This window comes from Bos taurus, chromosome 15 (genome assembly GCF_002263795.3).
Source record: "Bos taurus isolate L1 Dominette 01449 registration number 42190680 breed Hereford chromosome 15, ARS-UCD2.0, whole genome shotgun sequence".
Lineage (NCBI taxonomy): Eukaryota > Metazoa > Chordata > Mammalia > Artiodactyla > Bovidae > Bos > Bos taurus.
This window is the reverse complement of record NC_037342.1, coordinates 83,193,239-83,207,754: the sequence shown is the minus strand read 5'-3', so window position 1 is coordinate 83,207,754 and position 14,516 is coordinate 83,193,239. Positions and strand designations below refer to the sequence as shown.

General features: G+C 46.6%; 1 protein-coding gene and 2 long non-coding RNA genes across 4 annotated transcripts in view; 2 read left to right on the top strand and 1 right to left on the bottom strand.

Annotated features, from left to right (window-relative positions):
* The window catches only part of LOC112441666 (uncharacterized), a 21,544-nt gene extending 20,258 nt beyond the window's left edge, over positions 1-1,286 (top strand). Inside the window, exon 5 of the long non-coding RNA XR_009490739.1 lies at positions 763-1,286. This is a non-coding gene — a long non-coding RNA (uncharacterized lncRNA). The remainder of the gene's footprint in view (positions 1-762) is intronic.
* MS4A7 (membrane-spanning 4-domains, subfamily A, member 7) overlaps positions 1-14,516 on the bottom strand; it is a 17,235-nt gene extending 2,719 nt beyond the window's left edge. Inside the window, 5 exon segments of one of the 2 annotated variants that reach the window (NM_001077040.1) lie at positions 862-1,068; positions 2,759-2,815; positions 4,516-4,650; positions 10,454-10,616; positions 14,394-14,516. In NM_001077040.1, coding sequence (NP_001070508.1) covers positions 862-1,068; positions 2,759-2,815; positions 4,516-4,650; positions 10,454-10,603 — 549 coding nt within the window. In that variant the 5' untranslated portion in view covers positions 10,604-10,616; positions 14,394-14,516. 2 annotated transcript variants of the gene reach the window in all.
* On the top strand, positions 1,641-5,368 carry LOC132342378 (uncharacterized). The gene is made up of 2 exons (XR_009490740.1): positions 1,641-4,253; positions 5,190-5,368. It is a non-coding gene; the product is annotated as an uncharacterized lncRNA (long non-coding RNA).

Here is a 14,516-nt window from a genome sequence, read left to right as displayed (position 1 = left end):
GCTGAGTTCCAGCCAGATGAGTCTCTGTACCCTTCCACTTCCTCAAGCTCCTGGATCAAAGCAGATGCTTTTGGCAACCTCTGGGTCCCACAGGCAACCTCAGAGAAGGCTGTGAGTTCAGAAACGCACACACAGTCTCTGTGATTCAAGAGACAGATCCAAGGGGATGACACAGATTGCCTTTGTCTCCCCAGCTCAGACGAAGAGGAGTCACAAGGGGAGTAACCCTTCTCCTAAAAGGGCCAGAGTTTATGGTTTCCAAACTCTGAGCCTGCATATAGAGGACTGACCAAGCCAAGATGGTCATAATCAACAGGTGATGACCATCAGGTTTGGGGGAAGTGTGGCAAGAAGATGGTGCCAAGGGATGCTGGCATTCCTGCTAAGAGTCATCCCTGGGTAGACCATCTCTCATTGTCTGCAGCCCTGCCTGGCCAGTCTAGTAGTTCTGTGCTTGGGCTTAAGGCTCAAGTTCCATACCAGCTTACCATATGATGCATTAATCCCAAATCAAATCGAAAGGAAATGTTTCTGTCTGTGCTGTGGGCGGTGGGAATGCCTGTTCAACGAAGGGGGCACTTTGAGGGCTAAAGCTACTGAGAATGGGGTATTTATCATTTAAGAAGGATGACCAAACAGGCCATCACGCACAGCCCTTCTTGATTCCCTGTTTTGACCTCGCACAGTGCTTCGCCCATATTATGCAGCCTGCTGACCAACCTCTTTCAACCATAATTTTTTGTCTTTCCTATTTGCTTCCAGACGTTCAAACCAACAGGGCTGGAGACTGCTGAAAAGGCAGAAAAGTCTGCGAAGCAGGGACACTGAGGTATCACATGACAGGAAGTGCAGTCTACTTACTGTTAGATCGACAATGGTCAGGAGACAGTCCTTGACGTCATATATCGAGTAATAGTACGTCGAATAAGGCAGCAAGGATAGGTAATCCCTTCCGGAGTCACACTGCTGGGAGGCCGTCCTCAGGGCTACCAGGCTGCCAGCGAGGAGGATGAGGCCCACTCCAGCAGCCACAGAGCTCACTGCACTGAAGATGAGGCTGTTTATGGCCTGGAAGAAAAATTCTGCACTGGGACCTCATCACGGATGCAGCACGTGAGGCTGTTCACCCTCCATCCACTCTCTGCAATGGGGCTTCCCTGCGTCTGTTCTCCTCCAACCCGTGTGCTCCTTGGGGACACAGACTGTGTTTTATTTACTCTGTAGGCCCTTCTCACTACCTGGTTTGTCACCTGATATAATCAGTAAAAGGTTGTTGAATGAGAAAATGTATGAACGGTTCTTTCTTAGGGGAAGAGGTCTGGCTCCTTGACTCTGCAGGGCCACCAAGATGGAGAAGGAGCTTCCCGGGAACCTGCCAGGGCCTCCTTGACTTCCTCAGCAGCTTTAGCATCATTCTTTTGCTCTAAGGGCTCTGGAATATGGCCTTTGGTCCCTCCTGTGAGGACCATTCTCTGACTCTCTTCCCATCAAGAAGCAGCTTCAGAGAAAAGGCTGAAACCAGCTGGAGAAGTTGGACTACCCATCTGGAGGCGAATCAGACCAATGAGAACCACATCTGTCACACTCTCTCCTGGGGTGTATTCTACATCTTGGGGAAAAGAGCTTCCACAGGATATGATTCCTCCACAAAAATGAGCCAGGCTTGGTGTCAGGCTCCCAGCGCACACTCTTTTCTGTTTTAACATCACAGTGGGATACCGGCTGTTGGGGAGGATGGTTGCTCTGTCCTCTTATCTCTTGGCCCCATAGCTTCAGGGCTTTGTGTGCTGAATCCCTGAAGGAACAGCAGCCTGAACAGGCAGAGTCTTTGCCCAGAGTTGCCAAGTGTAGGCAGTGGAGCCCACGTACTGTCTTGGGTCCCACATGTGAGCCCCCGTGTCATCTTGGGTCCCACATGCAAGTCACATCGCGTTAGGTCATCCTGGTTGTGGCTTGCCTTTTCAGTGAATTCAGGGCACTTGGGAAAACCAGCTCTGAGAGCCACATGTTTCTCTTCTGCATTTTGTAGATGAGAAAACCAGGGGCTGGAGAAGGAAGGAACTTTTTGAAGCACACAGAAGTGTCAGCGACAGAGCTCTGACCCCATCCGAGGCTGTGAACTCTTCATTTTTCTGTCCACTGGTTGTGGGGTTAAGACGTTCAGCTTCAAGCATCAGGAGCTTATACTGGCCTCTACACCGTCTCTCATACACCATCTGATGTGCCCTCATCCATCGCTAACCAGACTGTGGATCTTCCTGAGTCGGGATGTGGCTTCTCCTGAGGTCATGTTTGTGGGTGTGTGGCTGTGCGAAGGGGAGCTTGCTATGGAGAGGATCAAAGACCTCAGCGCCTACTCCCCTCGCCCCCTCCTGACCTTGTCAGCAAAATGGCTGCAGTCTGACGGCTGTTTCTAAGCAGGTGGAGGAGATGGCAACAGGACCTATGCCCACACACCTCTGCCTCTAGAAAAGGATCTCCCTATCCTAGAAAGGACCTCTAGGCTCTAGCAAGATGGGCGTCTGTCCCCTTCAGGGCCAAGATAGCAAGTCGTAAGGAGCCCGTGGTATATTCAAAAATTTCTACCATTTAAGCAAATGAGGTAAACCTCCTCCACGCTTAGAATATGATGCTAGAGGCCTCTTTGTAGGGCAAAGAGCACTAGTCTAGGAGGGAAGAGCCCAAATCCCCCCCAAAGAGTTAACTCTGAAGTTCCTTTTATTCCAGTCAGCTAAGAATCAATGGTTCTCATACTTACAAAAGGCTTATTTGATTTTTTTCCAGAGATAATTGAGACGGTTCCGGTAATGGCAAACTGCTCAGAAAAGAGAGAAATGATCAGTTCAGTTGACTTACAGAAATGTGACCACCATGTTCCTCTCAGGCAATCAATGTGCGTGTGTGTGTGTGTGCACACGCGCACATGCTGAGTTCCTCAGTCGTGTCCAACTCCTTGCGACCCCATGGACTGTAACCCGCCAGGCTCATCTTCCCATGGAACTTCCCAAGCAAGAATACTGGAGAGAGTTGCCATTTCCTACTCTGGGGGATCTTCCTGACCAGGAATCAAGCCCACGTCCCTTGTATCTCCTGCACTGGCAGGAAGATTCTTTACCACTGAGCCACCCGGGAAGCCCCAGCTCAATCAATACATCATGTCAATTCATTGGGATCCATATGGATAGAGACCCCTGATATTCACCCCCAGGATGCCTCCATTGACTTTGAAGAATCCGCAGGATGCACAGAGGAGCTGAATTTATGTTAGTGAAATCACTAGGAGCTGAGGAGGTTTGGGAAGGAGCTACACATGGAGGGAGGCGAGTGTTGCTAGATGACGAGGTGGAAAGAGAGGAGACCGAGAAAGACCGTGACTTGAGGGCTCAGAAGGGCAGGAACAGCCACCTAAAGCATGTAGCAGACAGGCTCCAATGGCGCAAAGTGCAGAAACACATGCGCATCGAGCCGTTGGTGTCAGTAACCTGAGCTAGGCTGGGAGTTGAGGAAAATGGGAAGGGTCAGATGTGAAAGTCTTATATGTGAAGAGTCTTTTAAAGCCCTTCAAGTCTGCATTTGATCCCAGTGGTATTAAGAGTCCAGTTGGTGGAGGGATAATGTTCTGAGAATCTGAAACATGGGTTAAGCTTGTGGTTTAAACTTGGGATCGGGTGGTTGCAGACAAAGCTGGTCAAGCGTGAGTCACTTCTAGCTTTCGTTAGAAAATGCAGGAGCCCAGACTGTGGGTGAGATAGAGGAGTCAGGACAAGCAGCGCTCTGGGGGCGGAAGCAGGGCTCCCCCTGCCTCAATGCACGGTTTGCCCACACGAGGACGGTGTCCATACAGAGGAGGCACCGTGGCAAAAGTCTGTCTGCCCAGAACATGCCTTTTTCTCCTCTGCCGGAATGCTGCATGGAGAAGTGGCCTTTTGTGGGAGATGTGGGGAGGTCCTGGCTAATCTCCAAGGCAAAGGATCTGCTGGGCCCTTTGCCGTGAGCCACTATGTGGAAGGCCTCAAAAAAACTTTATGCAGCAAGAGTGTCCCTGGTCCATGAGTCTTGCCACTGTGAGTTAATCCTCTGCAGATCTGTGGCATCTACCAGCAGCGCTCATTTTATTTAAGAAAAAACCAGCTTTTCACTTTCTGCTGACAGGTGGATTACTCTTAAACTGGAGGGATTCCAATGGCCTCACCAAAGGGCCAAAGAAGGATAGGAAAAACCTTCTGCTTTCTGGAAGTATGTCATGAAGCCAGGTAAGAAATGCTGCACTGGCATGCCCACTGTGGGACCATACTGCCTCCTGCCCCAGCCAGCCACTCCCTGGGAGGCTCACGCAGGATGGACTGTCCTTCTGCCGCTTTTCCTGAACTAGAGACACGCGATGTGCAATACTAATACAGGGAAGGTGGCGGAACTCAGTCTTCTCCTGCTTCCTGGGATTGAGCCATTCCATGACTCAGCACCCAGCTGGCACTTATAAAGCATATCCCCTCTTGGAGACCCCACTCTACTCACACACAGAGCTCCTAAAAATGGGTACCCAGTCATCAGAATGCTGGAAATTGCTGGGCTGAGCTGGGAAGAATTGGGAACAGAAACCAAGATGACCCCCAAACTTGAAATCACCAGGAAACACAGGATCTGGATGATCTGAAAGAAATAAGAGGGAAAACTGTAAAATATTCCAGAGAACACTGTAAACAGATGAGAGCTGTCATTGCACGCACACGGTGAATTCTGAAGAGTGCAGAGTACACGCCATCATCTGTCACTAGAAGGAGCGGGGGAGTGTTACAAGGTGCCAATAGGCATTCTATTAGAGAGTCATATACAACTAACCTCTTTATTTCTGATAGAATTATTAACCTAGCAAATCAGGAAGTGATAGATGCATTTTTAACTTTATTTTGCAAAAGGTAGTTTACAGGTCTTTGTTTGGTTTGGTTTGGTCTAGGGCAAATAGATAGGGAAAAATTTTCTAGACAGTGGTCCAGTTAGATGGCTATAGAAAGCAAATTTATCATGGGAATGTTAATAAAAGGCTCAATTTCAATTGAAGTAGAGCAGAAAGTCTTTAGTGCCATAGTTCATCTTATTCATCATCAGATTTTAATAATTATTCATACTTTTTAATGACACCAATGGTGGTGACAGTCGTCTATGTTTGTTGAACACTTTCTGCGTTTTAGCTATTCATCTCGTCTCACGCATGGATAAGAAAAATGAGGCACCAGAGTCAAAATAACTTGTAAAAACCCATGCCAGTGGCCAAATGGAAGAACCAGGTTTCCAGCCCTATTCATCTGATATGGAGCTTTACTCACTTTACTCACTGTTTAATACTTATTAAACACTGTTTTAAAACTCACTGTTTTAATATTTATTGACTATCCCAGACATCAGGGGAATAAAGCGAGTGAAAAAGCACTGTCACCAGACGTGTGTTATGTCCTTTCCTGATGAATTCCTTGGAGATCAAAATGAGTTAAGAGCAAAGTATTAGGAACTGAGCCCTCAGAAGTACTAAGGGTGTGATGCAAACTATGTATGGCATTGCAGGCTCTTTTTACCGACTTTGCCCGTCATTCTCAGTAAAAAGGCAAGCCCACTGGACACCTTTGAGCAAGGATAGTACATGATCTAATTCACGTTTTTAAAAGATCGTTGTGTCTGCTGAGTTGAGAGTAGATCGTAAGGAGACAGAGCAGGGGCATGAATAGAGAAGGCATTTCCGTAATTCACACGTGAGATGGCGCCAGCCTGGAGGAAGATGTGGATAACAGAGGCGGTTCTAGATGCGCTGTGGAGAGTAAACCTATCCGACTTGCTAATGGTGTGAATGTGGATTATGAAAAAGGGATGAAGTGTGCCTCCAAGGGGCTCGGCTTGAGTATCTGAAGTGATGGAGTCAACACTGATTTAAACTTGGCATTACTGTATGAGGACTGGGCTTGGGGTGGAAGATCGGGATTTCAGCCCGGGGCAGACTAGGGAGAGGTGTCGAGTAGACGCCCAAGTGGAGATGGACATAGGCTTTTGCATATGTGAGTCTTAAGTTGGGAGATCCTGGCAACAGATACAGCCTTTTTGTTCCAAGTTGTAAGTGAAGATAATATGTAAATCCCTATTACCAGATGAGTTCTTCATTGTAACAGATATGGAAAGAGAATGGAGTCAAGGACTGAGCTGTGGAGAACCCCAAATTTAGGATCAGCAAAATAGAAACATAAAAAGCAAGATCCAAAAGGAAGGAGGAAAACCAGAAGGACTGATGTCCAAGAATAGAAAGAAAGTGAAAGTCGCTCAGTCATGTCTGACTCCTTGTGACCCAATGGACTATACAGTCCATGGAATTCTCCAGGCCGGAATACTGGAGTGGGTAGTCTTTCCCTTCTCCAAGGGATCTTCCTGACCCAGGGATCGAACCCAGGTCTCCCACATTGCAGGTGGATTCTTTACCAGCTGAGCCACATGGGAAACCCAACAGGACTGGAGTGGGTATCCTATCCCTTCTCCAGCTGATCTTCCCGACCCAGGAACCAAACTGGGGTCTCCTGCATTGCTGGCAAATTCTTTACCAACTGGGCTATCAGGGAAGCCCATCCAAGAATATAGTATTTCAAGTAGGAGAGAGTGATCAGCTGCATCAAACCTTTCTATTAGCTTGAGAAAATCAACACCAAAGGCCTGGAAACTGGGTTAGCAGCATGAAGCAAAGGAGAAAGATACCACCAGATATGGCTCAAGAGAGAGTATCATCCAAGAGTAATTAGAGACCCTGACTTCCCCCATTAGGAAGTGCTCCTGGGAATGCAAAGGGAGAAGGGGGCATCAGCTGGAGGGTGTGTGAAGTCAAAAGTATTTGTTTTTGCTTTTTGTTTGTTTGTTTTCAAGATGGGGAGAAATTGCAGTAAGATTCTGCCCTCATGGAATTGATTAAGAAAATTTTCAGAGAATTATTGGAGCAAGTGAAAAGGGTTGGGATCTACTGCCCCCAGGGAAGAATATCTTAATTAGAAGGTGGGCATTTATTTTATTTTCAGCAATGGGGAGGAGATAAAGAATACATGAGCATAGATGTGGGTAATTATAGATGTGTAGCAGGTTTCAGACTTTCTCACCAGATAGGCTCAACTTTCTTAGCCTTTTAGGAAGCAAGGTGATCAATGGAAAAGGAAGACTCTAGAGGTTTTGGGGGTCGGGGAGGGAAAGAATGTATGAAGTGGTTTTCTGGGGTCATAGCAAAGTGAACAGATGAAACAAATACCATGCACATTTCAGGCAGCTTTGACAGTCCGTTTGGGCTTATGGTCGTAAATAAGAAGTGATGTGTATGTGTGCATGTGAGTGTGGGCATGTTTTCAGGCATGGTTAGTTACATGAATTCAAGTACAGATTAGGCAAATGGGCAGCGTTAGAGTTAAATCAATGTCATAGGTTTTTTCTAGAGAGTGTGCTATAAGGATACGAGGATGAGGTTGTTGAAGGCATCACAAGAGAGTGGCCCCTGGGGGTCGTGGCTGGGAGAGGAAGGCTCTGTGAAGAAGGGTTATTATCAATAAGTTTCAGCAAGGTTAAACAAAGAGTCAATGGAAGTCAGAGGGAACGACCTTGAGAGATTAGAATTTGTGGCTGTAGTATGAGATTCTTGAAAAATAGATAATGATTGCAAAAGGTTGTTGCTGAGCCATGAAAGACGCTGGGATTCTTGGCCTCCAGAGGAGAGGAATTCGATCTGGGCCCAGAGATGAGGCTTGATCGCTCAGAGCTTTTGTGTGATAAAGATTTATTAAAGCATAAAAGTGGTAGAGAAAGCTTCCGACATAGACATCAGAAGGGGACAGAAAGAGTGCCCCATGCTAGTTTTTAGCAAGAAGTTATACACCTATTAGTAGGTTGCTAATTAGAGAAAGGAAATGTCTCAAAACTCAGAGAGTGGCACCAGGCTGCTCACCCACAACATGCATTCTGAGATAACACTGGCACCAGGAGAGTCATCCCAGGCCATAAGACAATTGACATGAATCTTGAAGAAAGGCAGGTTTCCAAGCAAATACACAGTCTCATTAACATAGCTTAAGAGAACATTTCCATGAGTAAAACATACTGGTTTGTTGAGCCTTGATCCGTTCTGAGTCTTAGGAAGAATGGACTTGAAGAAAGACAGAGTCTAAGGAAAATACATAGTTAATTAACAAAGCTTAAGAAAACATTTCCATAAGAAAAGCCGCATTGGCTAGCTCAAGGTTTGAGAAAACTGAAGCTCAGGTGGAACCAGGTGTCGTCATGGCAACACAGAATTTTAAAAGAAACCTCCTTTTAAATTTGTATAGAGAAGGGAAAAATCTTACATTTGTAGTTTATTTTCTCCTGCTGCTTAAGAGAGAGATGAAAAATCGTCTGATGCTTGCCGCCTATTTCCTCCGTGTGGGGGCCCGGAGGTTTCCTGCCTGTTACCTTCTCAACTGGGTTCCTGCTCTTAGTACTGATAAGGTACAGGGTATGACCCAGGGAATGTTCGTCTAAGGAAGGCTGGACAAGATCCTTGGGGAGAAGAGGTCAAGGAGCTAAGAGGGCACGGCGCTGGGAAAGATCACAAACACCAATTTTGAAATAGCAATGGCTTATGGTGGAAACTCTACTGTATGGAGGGACAGTGACTCAACAGTCAAAACTGAAAGGGAAAGAGTGAATTACCTGGGAGAGTGAACGAAGGGGGAACTCACTGGAATGTGTCTCTCCAATTCCTTCAAGGAATATGGGAATGGGGCTTAAAAAAAAAAAAAAAACAGCTCTGAAGTGTATAGTTCACTGATTAACTCCAGTGTGTAAAACAGTAGCTGGCACACGGCACGTGCTCGATAAATGACAGGTGAATGTATGAATGAAAACTTATCTCTTATTGATATCTCTTATTGATTGCTGAAGCAAATGGTGAAATGTGTTTGTGATTCTAGGCTAACTGTAGGCTAGATTATAGGCTGCATGGGCCAAACGAGGAGAAAGGCAAGTCAGCTCAGAACCAGCTATTTAAAAGAAGTAAATTAAGAGAGTGACTACTGGTAAATGATAGTAGAATAATAAGCAGTAGTTGGTTTTATTTCCAAGCAACGTATTCATCGGATGGTTATCCTAAAGATGATCATGTTTCAAACTTTTCAGTATATCATTTACTGTTATTTTCTAAAACACTGATTATTCTTAGGTTTTTTAAACCAAACTCAATCTTCCTAAAATTTTATTCTATCAATTCTTAATTATTCCTAATATTAGAATTACCTTTAACAAATACCTTTTGAAGTTTATGACTGTCTACAATGGCTTGAAATAATTGTTCTCTTCCATTGTTCAAAACACAACTAAGATTTCAAAAATATCTTTTTCAGGTGAGAGACTGAAATTAGGATTTTTCAAGTAATAAATGAAAAGGACAGTTGCATTGTCCTTTGTTAAAAGTTGGAGTGAATAACCTACCAGGATGACAGGAGATTCTAGAAGTTTCTAGAAATGAGAGGAAAAGATTGATCTGGAAGTCTCCAAGAGAAGCTAGGAAGATACTGCCTTCATTTCCATGCCTAGCAGTGAGTGTGTCAGTGAAAACTGTACCCTTGGGAACAAGATTTCTGTTTGCACAAGCCCTCAGAAGAGGCTTTGAGAAAAGAAAATGAGGGATAAAGAATATGATGCTGCTGTGCTGTGTGTGAGCTGTGAGTGCTCAGTCACTTGGTCTGTCTGACTCTTTTGCAACCCCATGGATGTAGCCCACCAGGCTCCTCTGTCCATGGGATTTTCTAGGCAAGAATACTGGAGTGGGCGGCCATTTCCTTCTCCAGAGAATCTTCCCGCCCCAGGGGCTGACCCTGCGTGTCTTGCATCTCCTGCAGTGGCAGGTGTATTTTTTACCATGAGCGCCACCTGCGAAGCGCCATCGTGCTGTTAACTAGCCCTGAATTCTGACTTTTGGCAGATTTCCAAATCTGGGGATGCATGGGAGTTAGGTCTCTAAAGGCGACATTAAGGAGCACGTGGGAATTCAGTGCTGAATACGAAGGGTGGTGACCTAGGACGCCTGGGCGTCTCACAGTTCCTCCCGTGAACGGGAGGAAATGGCAGCGAGACGACTCCAGATTGTGTCATTTCAAAATGTTTGAGAAATACGCTCAAAATAAAATCAAGTTGAAACATACTGAGTAAAATCAAATGGTTAAATCCTAAGTCTACTGTAGTAAAGATAAATTATAAGAGGATTTATTGTGTAGATTTCTGGTGGAAAAGATCTAATGGTTTCAGTTAGTTTACAGGAGGGTCTTCCTATAAAGCTCCATTTCATGTCCCAATAAGCCTGGAGTCAGGGGGGTAAAAACAGAGATTCTCCCAGGTCCATTGTAGATTGTGGTCTGGATACATTCATAATATTTTCCCCAGGGCTCCCCTTGTAAGGAGATGGACTTACTCCGAGAACTGTGGCTTCTTTTGGCAGACCTTTTGGCAGGTCATCTTTCTGGTAGACGTGTCCAGGCTTCTCTCTTTTGGAAATAACGACGCCCTTTGGAGTGAAGGCATCGAGGGCTCGGTTGGTCATGAGCTTGAGTGGTGATGGCATGGTGCTGGTGACGCTGGAAAAAGAAGTGAACCCAGTTGGGACCCAAGGTTTGACTTAAAGACAGGAAACCAGACTTTGCAGGAGCTTAACATGTTTTCCCCATTGTCCAAGAGGTGACCTGTCCTTTAGGAACCAACTGAGTGCGGGGAGCAGTGGAAGTGCTGGCCAGTAGCAAGCCTGCTGCAGTGCTTTCGCTGTGGACAGGACGTGTGTCGCGGGGAGAAAGCTGGAAGCATTTTGAGGAGTCGCACGGTGCGGAGGCAAACAGTCCACAAGGAGCTCGCTTCGCACCCACTTCACTCTCCTTCCAGCCGCCCTGCTCTCACCCTCTCCCTTACCCCTCTGTACTTCGGCTTCACCAGGGAACATTCCCAACCACATCTCCGGTATGGTATGGCCAGCCCTCGCAGCAACCAGGGGGCGGATCCAGGCCCTCTGCAGTGGAAGCGCAGTCGGAACCACCCAGGAAGCCCCCCCCGCCCCGTATTGTAATTTTATGCTACATCTATTCTTCCCAGTCTTCCGTCATAGTCTTTTTTCTTTCCTTTGAGATGCTGATCGATCCTATTCCACGTCCCTTTCAGCAAATGACTTATCTCACCTAGAACGGAGCCTTCCCAGCTGGTGCTGGTGGTAAGATCTGCCTATTCAGTCACTGGGTGGGGATGATCCCCTGGAGGAGAAAAGGGCAGCCAGTCCAGCTGTTCTTGCCAGAAAGAAATCCCACGAACAGAGGAGCCTGGCGAGCTATAGTCCACGAGGTCGAAAAGAGCCAGACATGACCACGGGGGCAGCACCAGAACAAGCCCCTTGTCTCTGTTAGTTTAACAATTGTTAATATGAACACTTTTATTTAACTCCCGCTGAATTCTAGGCACTGGGCTGTAGTAGCTGTAATCCTTATAACAACTTAGACGTTATTAAATCCACTTTATACATTTAGAAACTTAGGGATAATAAGTTCAAGTGGTTTTCATTAAATGAAAGTGTCATGCAGAGTACTTGGCCTGCCATCCTGTAGCCAACGTAACTAGTGCAAGCTTGTATTCGCATAGCTGGGCAGTGTCAGCACCAAGGCCATCCGACCTGTGATTTTCCTCTCAGGACCACATGCATCCTTTTCTTTCCCTTCCTTTCTTCCCAACGCTGGCAGCTTCAGCGTGGACTCAAGGAGAGAGCTGTCTGCCGCCCACCAGCTCAGCAGCGCTGCTGCCTCTGGGGTGCCCCCAGATCTGTTCTCAGAACAACATCTCTTTTTTCAGGTCACACTTTGAGTGAAGTCCCATGATTGTCTGCTGGGGCCACTCTTAGGAACCAGCCTCTCAAGGTTCATCATATTGTCACATTGTGCGGCATTTCCTTCTCTTTTAAGACTGTTCCTAGGGAAGGCTGAGTGTAGTAGCCAGTCACAGAGGACAAAGGCTGCACGATGCAGCTTACATGCGGTGTCTAAAATAGCAGACTCACAAAAGCCAGGACTAGAATGGAACGGTGGTTTCCAGGAAGTGAGGAGTTGATGTAACATATGTATAAAGTTTCAGTTATGCAAGGTAAGCTCTGGAGATGTGCTGCACAACATCTTGCCTATAGATAACAATACTGTACGTTTAAAATTCTCTTACAAAGAGCTCATGTTCTATGCTCTTACCACAATAAAAAATTTAAAAATTAAATTCGAAAGAAAGAAATAAAAATTGACCTTCAACTTAAAGATTAAAAAAAAATCTTTGTGGTTCTGGATCCTTGCTGTATTTGTCAGTTCTTGTAGCCAAGGGCTCTAGTCTATGCTTGGCTCTAAGCCCGAGACGGGCTGGAGTCCTAGTTGGTGCCTCTGCCTCGCTGTATTCTCATGTACCATGTGTGTTTATTATCTTTCACCACTTACAACTTTAGTTTTACAGACGTTACTGTTGATTCTCATGCTGTGTGAGTTCCAGTGTACAGCTGCTGGAGACTCCTGGACACTCACGGCCAAGCCTGGGCCAGTCTCCTGTGGGGCCGCTGCTCCTTTCTCCTGGGTCCTGGTGCACAAGCTTCTGTTTGTGCCCTCCAAAAGTCTGTTTCCAAGTCCTGTCTAAGTTCTGGCGGCTCTATGGTGGGGTTAGTGGTGACCTCCTCCAAGAGGGTTTATGCCACACCCAGGTCTACTGCACCCAGAGCCCCTGCCCCTGTGGCAGGCCACTGCTGACCCCGACCTCCGCAGGAGACACTCAGACACAGTTCTGGCTCAGTCCCATCACTTCATGGCAAACAGATGGGGAAACAGTGGAAACAGTGTCAGACTTTATTTTTGGGGGCTCCAAAATCACTGCAGATAGTGACTGCAGCCATGAAATTAAAAGACGCTTACTCCTTGGAAGGAAAGTTATGACCAACCTAGATAGCATATTCAAAAGCAGAGACATTACTTTGCCAACAAAGGTCCGTCTAGTCAAGGCTATGGTTTTTCCAGTTGTCATGTATGGGTGTGACAGTTGGACTATAAAGAAGGCTGAGCACTGAAGAATTGATGCTTTTGAACTGTGGTGTTGGAGAAGACTCTTGAGACTCCCTTGGGCTGCAAGGAGATATAAACAGTCCATCCTAAAGGCGATTAATCCTGAATATTCATTGGAAGGACTGATGCTGAAGCTGAAACTTCGATACTGTGCTGTGCTTAGTCGCTCAGTCAAGTCCGACTCTTTGTGACCCCGTGCAGCCTGCCAGGCTCCTCTGTCCATGTAATTCTCCAGGCCAGAATACTGGAGTGGGTTGCCATGCCCTTCTCCAGGGGATCTTCCCAGTGCAGGGATTGAACCCAGGTCTCCCACGTTGCAGGCCGATTCTTTTCCAGCTGAGCCGCCTGGGAAGCCCATTCTGAACAGTTACCATTATGAGCAACGCCACAAGGAATATCTTTGCCCCTCTGTGCTGCCATGTCTATTCAATTACCTTCTGAGAGTAACATTTAGAAGTGCTTTTAATGAGTTTAAGGCTACACTAGTTGAATTTTGACACATATGGCTGGGTTTTAGGAAGAATTCTATATCACCAAGTTTCTTTATGACTTTGCAAGAAGGCTCCAGACTGATGCCATTGTCTTCAAGCTCCACTGTCTGAGAGAGCTCCTTTTTCCTTCCACATTCATCAAGGGGAGATAAAGTTGTGGTAGCTCCCAACTTTGCAAACACTTCTAAAACCCCAACTTTGAAGACAAGTCACCACTTGGAGGCCACCTGCTCTGCAAAGAGCAATTTTCTGTCTTACAGAATTAGAATAGAGCAGTGGGGCTCGGTGCTCAGGGTTCAATCTAACTGCACAGTGTTAGACAGAACACAGACAGCGTGTTCTGTATAAGACTGACACACCAGGAAATGCAGAGAATTATAGAAAATCATCCCCTCAACATCTTGAAGGAAACCTAAGAATCATTTCACTCCATTCTCTGATTTGGAAAGTAAATAAACAGAAACCTGGGAAGGCTTAGCAAGCCAAGCAGGGGGTCAGAGACAGAATGAGAGTCCTGTTCCTGGCTGCCCATTTAAAGGATGGTCCTTGCCCTGCAAATTCATGATCCAAGTCAAAATAAAAAGTGAAAGCGTTAGTTGCTCAGTTGTGTCCGATTCATCGCGACCCCATGGGCTGCAGCCTTCCAGGCTCATCTCTCCATTGAACTCTCCAGCCAAGAATACAGAGTGGGTTGCCTTCCCTTCTCCAGAGGAGCTTCCCGACCAGGAACGCGGGTCTCCTGCATTGCAGGTAGATTCTTTACCATCCAAGCCACCTGGGAAGCCCAAACCAAGGTGCCTACCTGTTCCTGCAGCCCAGTCCTGTGTGCTGTGGCTGGTGGGGCAGCTCTGCTCCGGGGAGCTCAGCCAGAACCTCCCACTGCTGTTCCTGCCACAGCGACCTTGCTCCTCTGCCCTCCCACTTC